Source organism: Podarcis muralis, chromosome 15, assembly GCF_964188315.1.
Source record: "Podarcis muralis chromosome 15, rPodMur119.hap1.1, whole genome shotgun sequence".
Lineage (NCBI taxonomy): Eukaryota > Metazoa > Chordata > Lepidosauria > Squamata > Lacertidae > Podarcis > Podarcis muralis.
This window is the reverse complement of record NC_135669.1, coordinates 16,094,895-16,108,073: the sequence shown is the minus strand read 5'-3', so window position 1 is coordinate 16,108,073 and position 13,179 is coordinate 16,094,895. Positions and strand designations below refer to the sequence as shown.

Below are 13,179 nucleotides of genomic sequence, written 5' to 3'. Positions count from 1 at the left end.
GTGCTTGTGGGCATCCCAAAAAAGACACCTGGTTGGCCTCTGTGAGAACAGGATGCTGGACAAGATGAGTTGTGGCTGGATCCAGCCTCAGGGCTGCTCTTATTTATTCATTTTTGCTCTTGGAGCGCAAAGCCTGCAAAGCTGCCTACTGTCAAAATTGGGGGTAGGGTGGGGACATTCTAAGCCCTTTTGGGAAGCATCAACAGTTGCTTAATGGGGAGAACGCGGGGGCCCTTTTTGCAAGCTTCCCAGAGGAATCCAGTAAGTGGAATGCTGGGCTAGGAAGAGGCCCCACTTTGATCTGAGCTAGCAGGGCGTTTCTGAGATAGAATCTTAAAAGCTTCCCTTGCTGAGCATTTAACATGCACGCTGGTGCCACCTGCTGCTGCTTGGTTGCAGCGTTGCACTTTTGCTAGGCTGAGCCACCTTAAGGGAAGAGTGCTGCACCATGGACTGTGCACGAAGCACACAGGGAACAACACCGGAAACGGCTTTGGATTCTTCATCTTAAGTGGACTGCAAAGGACTGGGGTGCTCCTGTGGCTGACTGGCACTGGTGCTGATGTCATGAACCTGCCCCCAGCTTCTGTCTAGTGCTGGAGAAGCACAGCATGGTTAGCTTGAGGCTGGGATGGACGCTGTGGTTCAAAGCAGAGAGCAGAAAAGCAACCTGACAGAGCCATCAGTTGCTCCACTGAAGGCACTCAGGCCAAGTTCACAGCAGAGTGATGTAAGAGCATCAGAGGAGCCTGGCTGCAGCTGGAACGGGCCAAATGAGGCCCATCTAGTCCAGCATTGTGATCTCAAACTGGCCAACCAAATGCCTCCTATGGGAAGCCCAAAAGCAGGACCTGAGCGCAACAGAACCGCCTCCCCCCACCCCCAGGTTACCAGCAACTCAAATTCAGAAGCATTACTGACTCACAGTCATTGGAGGCAGAGCACAGCTGCCATGACTAGTCGGGTAGTCTTATTTTCCATGAATTTATGTGATCCCCTATTAAAGCCATTCATTGGAGGGAATTACTGACACTTATGGGAGTGAGCTTCATGAAGAAGTACTTTCTTTCGTTTGCTCTGAATCTTCCAGCAAGCACCACTGGATGTCCACAAGTCCTACTATTATGCAATAGGGAGGAAAAGCTTCTGCGCATAATGTTATACACATCTCTATCATGGCCCCCCCTTTTTTTCTGAACTTAGTCACCTTCTCTGTAAACTAAAAGGCTGCAAATGTTTTAGCATTTCTTCCTGGGGGAGTTGCTCCAGCCCCTTGACCATTTGGTCGCCCTTTTCTGAACCCTTTCAACTCTACAATATCCATTCTGAGGTGAGGAGACCAGAACTGTCCATGTGCAGTCACACCATAGATTTGTAGAACACCATCATTATATTGGTTTAATTTGCAATTCACTTCCATAAAATTTAACATAATGCTTGGTTGGAATAAAAATACTCAAAGCTGTTTGCTTTGAATGGCAGGTGTAGGTTGTGCACTTTTCTTTTCTTTTCTTTGCTCAGGACCCTGTGAGCCTAAGGGTGGTGGTGGGGGGGTTCAGGCTCAGTTCCAGGTGCTGTTGCAAAAGCTGAAGTCAGTTCTTCCTGTTGGCTTCCAACAGTGGTGGCATCTCAAATATCAGTGGCTCCCTTTGAAATGCCGAAACCCGGCATCCCCCAACCTTCTCTTGAATGTCTTACTTGTGGCCAAGGTTGACTATGCCTGCATATGCACACACACAAACTGGGCTATAAATGGGCTGTATATGCCAAGGTGGTCCATATACAACAAGAAGACATGATGAGACTTGTTACTTGCGGATTTTCAGTAACCCAACCATATGAGCTAGTGTCCTGGCCAAGACTGATGTTAAAATAGGTAGTGTGTGCATGGGTGGGGGTGAAGAAATATGCTCATCCAGTGAGAGGCTAAAGTGATGCTCTTCATGTGCTCACCCCAGGAGCCAGCAAGCACCAAATTTAGGCGAAGGGGAATTGGGTGCATGCTTAGTACTTGAGGGGTAGGAAGACAGTAGGCAGATTCATATCCAGCCTAGAGTGGACACTGGCCACCGTGCAAGCTTAATTTCTTGTAACAATGCTAATGAATCTGTGTTTCTTGCCTCTGCTCATGCAAGGTCACCGGGGTCACTGCACAAACTTGTATTGAGCCAATCCAGGCCAGAGAGCAACAGTGCACGAGAGAGTCCCATTGTGGATTGCAGCCCTGGTTGAAAATTAAACGGCAGCAGCCAGAGAAGAGAGAGGGGAGGTCCCCATTGGGTGTGGTGGGAGCAGGAACATGGGTCCTTGCACACTTGCTCACTCAGTAAAGGCAGCATCTGGTTTCTCCCACTAGGCATGGGCAGGAAGGGGCACCACAGGCAGAGAGAACGGAGGAAACAGCCTACTTATGAGCCCATCATGGTCACATTCCATTAGCTTTGCTCGGAGCCAATTCCAGTGGAAGAGCCATCTGTCTCCCTCTGCCCTTGAAGGGGCAATCAATAGTCTGTAACAATGGCCCTCCCACACTCTGGCACCAGGGCCTCCATGAAGGATCCACACACTCTGAGCAACACACACACACAACATCCATGGGGTGTGTGGAACAGTCAGACATTAGACTCCTCCTGATAAAGCCATTAGCCTTAATTTAGATGGGTGCTGGCTAAGAACAATATGAGGAGGGGGCAGTTGGTCACCCTACCCTGAGACTCCAGGTACAGAATGAGACTTTCTGAGCCCCAGGGCTGTTTTTTGCCATAAAACTAACCCCTCTTCTGATGCCTGACTGGGCAGTCAATGATTGACAGACCTTGAGAACAAAGACCTTCTCATTCCTAACTGGCACTTGGATGATTGAGGTGCAGGTTTGTGTGCAATTTGGGGAGAGGGTGATTCTAGCACTCAGCATCTGTTGCCTGGGACTCAGCACCACCACTGGCAACTTAAGGAAAGATGCTGAGGCCTCTCCCTGGTGTTTGTTTACATTCACACTCCTTTCAGCTCTCCCTCCGATAAGAATAAATCTGTCCGCTTTGAAGTAAGCAGGGGGCGGGCATCAGATTCTTTTCTGTTTTGCAGAGGAAATGAAAAGGCCAACCCTCTGGAAGTTGCTGGTGTGGATCTTGCTCACTCAGCCCCTATATTTATGGCGTTTCCTCCACCATTCTGTTTAACCAAACATTCAAAGCAACTTAAAACAATACATATATACGTATTTATACACACATGAAAATGAATCTAGCAAAGCAACCAGAAACTGCGAGAGAGATCTCCAATATAGGGAAGGAAGAGTAGAAATTTATTATTGTTGTTGTATATTATTTAATCTCTATACAGCTTACTATTTTTAAAAAATATCTCTTAAGCGGTGTACAGAAAACAGAAACAACAACAGATAACTAAAACAAAATATTACAAAAATACACAGTTACATATAAAAATGTTACATTAATACAAAGTTACTAATATAGAAAAATCAGTATCAGTTCATTTTCCTTCTGATACACCCTGCCTCTCAGCCTCTGGGTTCTCACCTAGAGTCCAAACAAACTCTCATCTCACCCACAATGAGAAGAGTTCCTGGAAACAGTAGGCTCCAGCATAATCAAGACTTGCTTTCTTTGGACAAAGCCAAGGTGGATGGTACTTCCTCAGGCTGCCCCAGCTGCTCTCTCCACACCTGGTTCCAGGGACAGCAGGTTTGTTAAGTTTCCCAGCTGGTCCCTCTGCTCACAGCTCTTTCTTTACCCTCTGTCCTCTCCTCCTCTTCTTCAGCAGCCTCAGCTGAAGCGAAAAACACATTGTGCATCTGCTGTAGCCCCACATGCCATCATTACACTGAGTTGTGGAAGCCCAGGAAGGACACAGAGGGTAGTGAGGTCACACAAAGCTTTCTCTGCTCTTTTGCTGAAGCTCAGAGAAAGCTGGCAAGGCTGGAGGGGGGCTATGGCCCTTTTGATGCCTTGGCCGCTAAGGGTTTGACTGCACTTTAAGCTGGGACTGGCAGAGGTCATCAGTCAAGATGGCCAAAACAGTTTACACCCCAAATTCAGGCTGGAAACCAGATTGAAAAGGACCCAAGGGATGGGTCTCAACCAGAACTGCCTCAGCTGGGCTGCCATTGTTTGCTTAAGAACTTCACCCAAGAGCGATACATTTGAGGTAAGCTAACAAAGAGGTCAAAAATACTGGCCCAAAGGCTGCTTCTCTCTCCATTGAGTAGCTCAGCCACCCCAAGAGCTAACTCAATACACTCTGGCAACAGGGATAGGCCATGCAAGCAAGTGGCAGGACTCACCTCTTCAGGTATTCTGCCCACATCCTCAGGCCAAGCAAACTGAACCGTGGTCTTATGAACCTGACAAGCGGAAATCATGGGACCATCCTTAATAGCAGCATCTGTGAATAATGTGGACTCCAAGCTGGAGCAGATATGATTGATTTTTATCTGCAAAGTGGTTTGCAAACTGGTTGCAGCAGAATTTGAAGGCTCCTCTGTCCCCTACCAGGGACTAGCATGCAATTTCCATTCAGAAAAGCACCACTGCCAGCCTGCACAATCCATTACTGATGCCATGAGAGCTTCCTTTGCTGCCATCATTGCCATGGGGCTGTGGCTCCTTCTCAAGCAGTTTCGGCATGAGATTCCTTACACCATTGATCTTTCTACCTGTGCCCCAGTAGGTTGCATCTTTTTAGGAGGTGAAACTTATTTTTTGCAAATTTATTCAGTAAGGGGTCTTAAAAATATGTTTTTGGGTGTGAGGAATTCACATCTGCTATTGTTTTTGTGACTGAGCAACATTTAGCTTGGCAAATCTATGTTTGATTAAAAAGCACATAAACTGCCCTAGGGAAACCAAATAATTTCAAGTTTGCCTTCTGAAGAAGTCAGATCATGCTAATTTAAATTTTAGTTTCTTTGCATAAAATATGTCTAAGCATGCAACATTACCTTGTAATCATAATACAACATTAGAAAGTAATGACATCAATTAATAAGAAATTTAAACAAGTTTCAGGAGGAACTGCTGATCTGAATTGTCTGCTTTCAGTATAACTTTAGTTGTATCTTCGCGACAGTCAGAGAAGATGCAGTCAATTTCACCTTTCTGACAAAGATAATCAAATTCCTGATCCAGGGATTTCATAACTTTTTCTTTCTCCCTCTTGACTTTATTGTGATCCAACTACAAGTTTCTTGTCTTCTTCAGCGATCAAGGCAGCATCTATAAAGGTGGCTGTGCTGATGACAGCTGTGGCACACAGGCCCTCTACTTGCTAGAAACACAGGTCTTTTGCTCCTTGTTCTGGAGTATATTCCACGCCCCCTTGGTGAACTCATTGCAATATTGACCTTGGCCTGTTTCTTGACCTGTTCAGGGATCACATTTGGTTTTAGAATGATTTCCTGAACTTGACTTTGATGTACTGTATTTGGACTGTGCAGTACCTGCAACCCTCCCTTTTACTTTGGTAAAAGGCTTATATTTCCTGGATAGAGACCCTAACCCCAAGGACATCCCCTGAAGCAAAAGGCAGAGCTTTTTCACGCAGTGCACAGTGAAACCAATTTTCATCCCACAAGATGCCTGCCTTCTGCCTCATATGGCTTTAAAGGGGGCTAGACAAATTCACAGAGGATAAGGCTTTCAGTGGTTACTACTAGTTATAAAGGAGGTACTATATCCAATACTGGGGACGCGGGTGGCGCTGTGGGTAAAAGCCTCAGCGCCTAGGGCTTGCCAATCGAAAGGTCGGCGGTTCGAATCCCCGCGGCGGGGTGCGCTCCCGTTGTTCGGTCCCAGCGCCTGCCAACCTAGCAGTTCGAAAGCACCCCCGGGTGCAAGTAGATAAATAGGGACCGCTTACTAGTGGGAAGGTAAACGGCGTTTCCGTGTGCGGCTCTGGCTCGCCAGAGCAGCGATGTCACACTGGCCACGTGACCCGGAAGTGTCTGCGGACAGCGCTGGCCCCCGGCCTCTTGAGTGAGATGGGCGCACAACCCTAGAGTCTGGCAAGACTGGCCCCTACGGGCAGGGGTACCTTTACCTTTTATATCCAATACTAGAGGCAGTATGCCTCTGAACTACAGTGGCACGTCGGGTTGCAGACGCTTCTGGTTACAGATGCTTCCGGTTACAGACTCTGCTAACCCAGAAATAGTACCTTGGGTTAAGAACTTTGCTTCAGGATGAGAACAGAAATTGTGCGGCGGCAGCGGGAGGCCTCGTTAGCTAAAGTGGTCCCTCAGGTTAAGAACGGACCTCCAGAACGAATTAAGTTCTTAACCCGAGGTACCACTGTACCTGCTTCTGGGGATATTAGGTGGGAGAGGCTGGTGCGCTCCTGTTCTGCTTGTGGACTTCACTTTGCGGCATCTGGTTGGTCAGTTTGAGAACAGGATGTTGGACAAGGAGGGCCTTCAGTCTGATGCAGCCTATTTTTATAATGCTGCTTTATTGTTTTTACTATACAACGTGCTATGGAAGGCACCACAAGGGTAATCTAGTCCAACTCCCTGCAATGCAGGAATCTTTTGCCCAATGTGGGGCTCCAGCCCATAATATGCTTCTAAGGAAACAGATCAAGGCCCTTATTTGCCCCTTGTGCACAGATGGAGACAGGGAGGCAACTGCTGGGTGCTGGGCATCCTCCCCCTGGTTCCTTTGGTCCTCTCCTCCTGCGGCCAGTCCAGGCCCTTCCCTTCCCCGGGCCGCCCTCCGTCCCTCCCTCGGCCCCTCCGCAGCTTCACCTTGTGACTGCCTGGGCTAAACATTAGACGGGCCCCATTAATGGTTAATAGAGCCTTGTCCCCGCCGCCCCTTAAGGGACGCTCCGCTGCCTCTGCCTCTCCAGACACCCTCTGGCCGCGGCAGCTGAACGATGGCAGACGGTAAGCGCCCCTCCCCGCCCCTGCTTGGCCGGCTGAGCAGAGCTGCTCTCCCTCTCCCTCGGGGCGAAGAGACTGAGAGGGTCCTGCATCCGTTCTCCCCTCCCTCACGCGCCCCCAGCGCAAAATCCTAACTCAAGCAGCAGAAGAAAAATGCTGGAAAGGAAAGCAAATACCCCTCCCTATGGATTCTTTGCCCATCTTACACCCTGTTGGAGGGCGAAGCTGTGTCGTTCTGGTGCCCTCACCAGAAAAAGGATATTGTAGAGCTGGGGAAAGGAGCAGCAAAAGAGCAACCGAAAGGATCAAGGGGTTGCAATAACATTTGGGTGTGTGTTTTTTTAGTTTAGAGAAAAGGCGAGCAAGGCTTCTCTTAAGATAGGGGTGTATAAGATGATGTGTTATAAGGTGTACATTCTCTGTTTCTTCAGCTTGTAAACCGCCTTGGGTATTGTAAAATAGAAAGGCGGTAGCCGCGGTATACAATTTAAAAGGGAAATGAAATGACGGCGTGGAGAAAGCGAACAGGGAGAAACTCCATCTGTCATAACACTAGATCTCCTTGGTATCCATCAAAGCTGAATGTTGGGAGGCTCAGGACAGGCGAAGGAGTGTTGCAATTCGCTCCCCAAGCTGTAGTAACGGCTATCAACTTGGACGGCTTTAAAAGAGAATTAATTAGACAGACTCCTGGAGGAGAAGAAGGCTGTTAAAGTCTGCTGACCCCGATGCCTCTGTTCTCCCTCCACTGTCGGAGGCTGTGTGCTCCTGAGTACCGGTTGCTAGAAACCTCGGAAGGGGAGAGTTGCTGTTGCACTTGGGTCCTGCTTGCATTGGGACGTCTGGTTGGCCACTGGGGGAAGGGATGCTGAAAGGAGATGGGTCCCCGCTGGCCTGGCCCAGCTGCTGTAGGGCTCGTCTTGCATTTCTTGTACCTTGGGTCTGAGGGGGTTGGTGCATAATGACACCGAGTCTCTAGTGGTCCACGCGCTTTCCTTCGGTTCCCACAACCGCAGCAGCACCTCTAGGAACGGGGCAGCTTTGACTTCGGCGCAGGATCCCACCATGCTTTCCGGATTCAGGGTCCTGTCCTCCCTCCGTCTGCAATGGAGAAATCCTGGGGTTAGAGGGAGAGTTCCCCACCCCCCAGAGTTTCCTTTCCAGTTTCTTCTTCCCCTAGAACTGAGCCCCAGGCACCCATGGGGGTTTTTTTTGCCTGCCTTGGCAGTGCTCTGCTCGGCGCAGCTTCCCTACTTCTGTGGGGCAGGCGGGTGATAGAAGTAGAGAATCGTAGGCTTGGAAGGGACCCCAAGGGACATCTAGTCCAACTCCCTGCAATGCTGGAATCTCAACTAGGTCATACATGGCAGGTGGCCATCCAAGCTCTGCTTAAAAACCTCCAAGGAAGGAGAATCTACCATCTCTCGTGGGGGTCAGTCCCTTCATTTCCCTCCTCCCCGGACGGGCGGCAATTAGGGGGTGGAATTAGCCACGAAGAGGAGCAGGGAAGCTGTGTAGCCTGAAACAGCTGCTGGGGTCCTCCGGCAGAAGCAGCGCGGCCAGTCTTTCCCTTCGGCAGGAGAAAGTCCAGCTCCTTTCCCCAGTATACAGGCGCCGCGGTAGGAGGAACTTCTTCGGCCAAGGACTCCAGAGCTCGGCTGGAAAGAAGCCGTTGCCGCCGACGCAGCTCTCGGGTTCCACCGCCCAATGGCTCCAAGTGCTGCCGCGGGAGCTGAGAGTCTGACTTTCCCCTCTCCTTTTTCTCCTCCAGAAAGGCTCCCCGAGACCGCGGTTGACAAATTCTCTTACGGTAAGGAAAGGGAGTGAGTGGGAAGGGGGGCTGTGCTACCCTTACGGCTCGCTTCCTACAGTAAGGGGTGGGGTGTGTGACGCCCAATCCCATATGGCAAAGCCTAGAAAATATTTTCTTTGGGTTGGGTGCAGATCCAGCTTAAGCCATGGTTATACAGTGGTACCTCGGGTTAAGTACTTAATTCGTTCCGGAGGTCCGTTCTTAACCTGAAACTGTTCTTAACCTGAAGCACCACTTTAGCTAATGGGGCCTCCCGCTGCCGCCGCGCCGCCAGAGCACGGTTTCTGTTCTCATCCTGAAGCAAAGTTCTTAACCCGAGGTACTATTTCTGGGTTAGCGTAGTCTGAAGCATATGTAACCTGAAGGGTATGTAACCCGAGGTACCACTGTATTTGCAATTGTTTGAAAGATGAAACAAAGGCAGCAATACTTTCAAACGCAACAAACAGACTACAACAGTGCCATACATTGTACCACCAGAGTCACGCACAATACATTCCCTGTTGTTATTAAAGTCATAAAGTTTGGGGTTGGAAAGTGAGGGTTGTATGTCTTTCCACTTCCTCCCATATTTGTTCTTTCCCCTTTCCCCTGTAAAGTATCGAAACCTGCTCCACTCCCCCAGCTTCAAAACTGGCAGAGATGTAGCAGCTAATTGCTCTGTTGAATTCCCCTGTAACTTAGCCAGGGAGGGGAGGCTCCCAAGAAAGCTGATGCTCAGAGCCAGAGGGACTCCCTGCAACTGCTGCATTGGTTTAGATTAACTCTCTCTCTCCCCCTCTTCCCCCCCTGAGATTATGAAACCATTCGCAATGGGGGCCTGATCTTTGCGGTTGTGGCCTTTCTGATTGGACTTGCCATCATCCTCAGTAAGTACAGTATTTTTTTCTGGCGGGGGTGGTGAGCAGTGGCCTTGTCTACAAAATGGAAGAGGGGAGTGTAGACCAGAGGAAAGAGGGTGCCAAAGTGGGGTGGGTGTCTCTGGGGGCAGAAAGGAGGAGGGAGTGAGCAGCTTCTTTCCTCGCCCAGCTCAACAATAAGCAAACTGGTGATGGAGGCCCTGACCTACAAGACGTTACTCAGCATGCTCCTGAAGTGTGTTCACAAAGGCCCATGCAAATGGGTGGATGGGGTGGGCACCATGCCTGCTGCTTGTGGGAAAGAGCGGTTTCTGAGTGCAAAAGTCCCTCCCTTTGGGTGCCCCGTGCCCCTTTCCCCACCTTCCTGCTGTCATTACCCCAGGGATCTGCTGTAGGAAAATTCCAGCAGCCCTTGTGATCCAGTGGAACTTCCCCAGAGGAAGATCCTTGTATTTGGTCACAGGTGCTCCTCCTGCCCCTCCCTACCCCACAGCAAGAAAGTGAACTAGGGGGGTGGGGTGCCTGTTCCCCACCTCTCCTGAAGGCAGATCTGCTGTGGCCTGTCAGCACACACCCAGGCTCCAGGCTTGAGTGGGGAGGGGGAAAAGGTTCTGGTGAACTTCAGCCCTTGGCTCACACTTGACCAATCCAGAGACTGAAGCCCCACAGGAAAAATTAAGTTCAGCAGGTAGAGCTTCTCCTGACACTGATTGTTATCTCTACGCCAGGAAAAGCTTCACCTGCTAGATCTCAGGAGCAGGAACAGAAAAGGAGAGGAAGGGTCCTACCACAAAGCAACTCCCCTTCCTACCAAATCCCAAGAAGGATCCTCCTGCCTGCCTGAGTGGCAGTTACCGTTTTAGCCCCCACCCCACCCCCACCCCCAGCCTCTTTGACCTGCTTGTGATGCCATTCCCAGTCTGTGGGTCACTGCAACGTCAGAGGTCCCCTATCCTGCTGTTAAAGAGTTAAACACTTCCCCCCTCACATAGACACAAACACACTTCTCCATCCCTGAGCTTTGCTAGATTTTTATCTCAGTGGAAAGTTCCAGTTCTGCAGCAGCACATGAAATTCAAGGCTCGGCCAGTGTTGGCAGGTGGTGAGAGGGTGGCAGGCCCCCCTGCAACGGAGCATCAGGAAGATAAGATGTGGGGAGGGCCACAGGGTGGGCCAACCAGTGTTCTGCAATGGAGAGATTTGGGGATTATTTTCCTGGCAGTGGCAGGCCTTGTCAAATTTCAGCAGGGCCCTGTGTAAAGCCAAAATTTGGTGCCTCCGCCTCTCGCCTTCCATTCTACATCATAGTTGTGGTGCCACCTGCAGTGCCCCCTGATGCCCTGCACCCAGTGCGATCAAACTGGTTGCACTCCCCTAAATCTGCCTCTGTTCCTGGGCTAAATGGGGGTGGGAAGAGTGAGGTTATGGGGCAGCAGCAGGCTGTAAAGGAAACCTTGAGGAAAACATGGGTTGTGGGGGGGGGGGTGCCCACCATGGGGGAAGGCAGGGCACTCTTGTTTGTCTGAGGCCTCATCCTGTTTCTTTGATTCCAGGTCGGCGTTTCCGTTGTGGAGGAAAGAGGAAGCGAAGGTGGGTGCAATTTTGTCAGGATTTCCCCTTCTCTGGGCACAGGCTGCATGGAAGGCAGTCTGCGGGGCACCCAGATCATGTTAACGGAGGTGTGGTCTTCTCCCTTTCCTTTTTCTAGACAAGGAGATGATGAAGATGACGCAGTCTGAACTCTGGTATGTTTGCTGAGGGGCCTCAGAGGTGCCTTTCCTCTGGCAACAGCTTGAAGGGGCTCTAGCCAGGTACTGCCCCTTGACCAGAGGGGTCCTTTGGGAAGGGAATCCTCCAATGAGGGGTCCCCTTCCTTGCCCTTGCTAGTCAGTTGCTCATCTTGGGCTTCACTGCTGCTTGTTGCAAACCCTGTTCTCCAGGGCCATGCCAGGCCTTGGAGTCCCCTTCAAATCAGTCACACATGACCCAGTCCCAGACTAGGAGATCAATTTCTGGACCTGGGAATGTGGTCATCCTGAGTCATCCCAGCCCAGGGAAGGAAATTTCTCCAAGGCTGTGCAAGGAACATGCCCTCTGGAAAGACTCCACTAACACCAGAGCAATTGCCCTCTCTTTATGGATCCTCTTATCTCTTTATACTGCCCTGCCAGAATACTTGGCGCCTCACAGAGCTGCAGGAGCAACAATGGAAGATCCCTGCTCTCAAAGAACTTCTAAAATTGAGTCATGGGGGAAGCAACAGACATGGAGGGAAGGATGGTGGGGGCATGTACAGCTTGGTTAAGGGTGGTTCACCAACATTTTATGTCTTCCACTCTCCCCCTTTGCAGCACTCCTCTGACCAGCCGATGAGGTCCCTGCTGGAGCCAAAGGGATAGGCCCATCACAGCAGCCAAATCTTTTGCACTCGACAAATGAACAGAGCAGCTTTCTGATTTCGGAGCTGCACCCAGTCTGCCTGGAATTCTCTTTCTGTAAAACAGATTGCTTTCTTCTGTGCTTTATTTAATAAAATGTCCACTAGGGAAGAGTGACATTTGTTGTGTTGTTTGTGCAGAAGGGAGGGGCAACTGCTCTTTATCCAATTTCTCTGCCTCCTCTCCATTTGTTCCAGATGTGTCCAGGTCTGGGGCCATCTCAATCCTGACCCCATCATGGCCACTGGGCACAAGGGCTCCTTGGCTGAGAAGCACCCCTCAGCTCGCTGGGAGCAGCGCCAGTTCTTGCTACCATATAATGAAGAGCAGTTGGCATCACCTCCCCTTCTGTACCAGGTACACTGGAGGAAGTGTGTGCAGGCCAAGATCCCAGCTTTGCCAGGTGAAAAGGCATTTATTTCTCTTTCTCTCTTTCTTAGTTGTTTGGGGAGGAGCCATAGCTCAGTGATGGAGCACGTGCTTTGCATGCAGAAGGTCCCAAGTCCTCGCTAGTATCTCTAGGTAAGGTTGGGAATGTCTCCTGACCCCTTCCTGAAACCCTGGAGAGTTACTGCCAATCAGCATCAATGATATTGAGCTAGATGGACCAACGATCTGACTCAGGATAAGGCAGATTCCTGTTTGTGAGTGATGCCCAATTGGAGTGTGACTTCTGTGGGCTTATTGGGACTGAACTTTCAGAGCAGCCAAAGCTGTGTTAGTGTATGTAGTAGCACAAGCAGCAGTGGAGAGTCTTGGAGCACCTTAAAACAGCCTTCCCAAACCTGGTGCCGAACTGCCCAACTTGCAGCAGCAGCAGCAGGCATAGCTGATAGTCAGCAATGATAATGGGAGTTGCCATTCTAAAGACCTAAAGAGCAGGCTGGGAAAGAGTTTTTATTATATAGTAAATCAGATAAAGGGGACTCCAGTCCACAAAATCTTATTCACAATAAATGTGGGATAATCTTTATGCTGAGACGAGATACTGTGTTTGCTTATCAGAGTGAATCTACACCATAAATCTAGGATTCACAGAAGAAGTGAAGAGGAAAATTTGTGGGTGAAATTCCTAAAGCAAAACCCACACTGCACGCATACATACTGCCAGCTCCCAGGTGGTTCTCAGACATTATTATTTTTGCTGGATGCCTATAGAACATATAGGCC

General features: G+C 49.9%; 1 protein-coding gene across 1 annotated transcript in view; it reads left to right on the top strand.

Annotated features, from left to right (window-relative positions):
- Window positions 1-12,126, top strand: part of LOC114585186 (putative FXYD domain-containing ion transport regulator 8) — a 39,580-nt gene extending 27,454 nt beyond the window's left edge. The window contains exons 7-12 of the mRNA XM_077919805.1: window positions 6,888-6,901; window positions 8,670-8,708; window positions 9,506-9,580; window positions 11,125-11,161; window positions 11,280-11,316; window positions 11,923-12,126. Of these exons, the coding sequence (XP_077775931.1) occupies window positions 6,888-6,901; window positions 8,670-8,708; window positions 9,506-9,580; window positions 11,125-11,161; window positions 11,280-11,310 (196 nt within the window). The 3' untranslated portion in view covers window positions 11,311-11,316; window positions 11,923-12,126. The remainder of the gene's footprint in view (window positions 1-6,887; window positions 6,902-8,669; window positions 8,709-9,505; window positions 9,581-11,124; window positions 11,162-11,279; window positions 11,317-11,922) is intronic.
- Window positions 12,127-13,179: the final 1,053 nt, after the last annotated feature.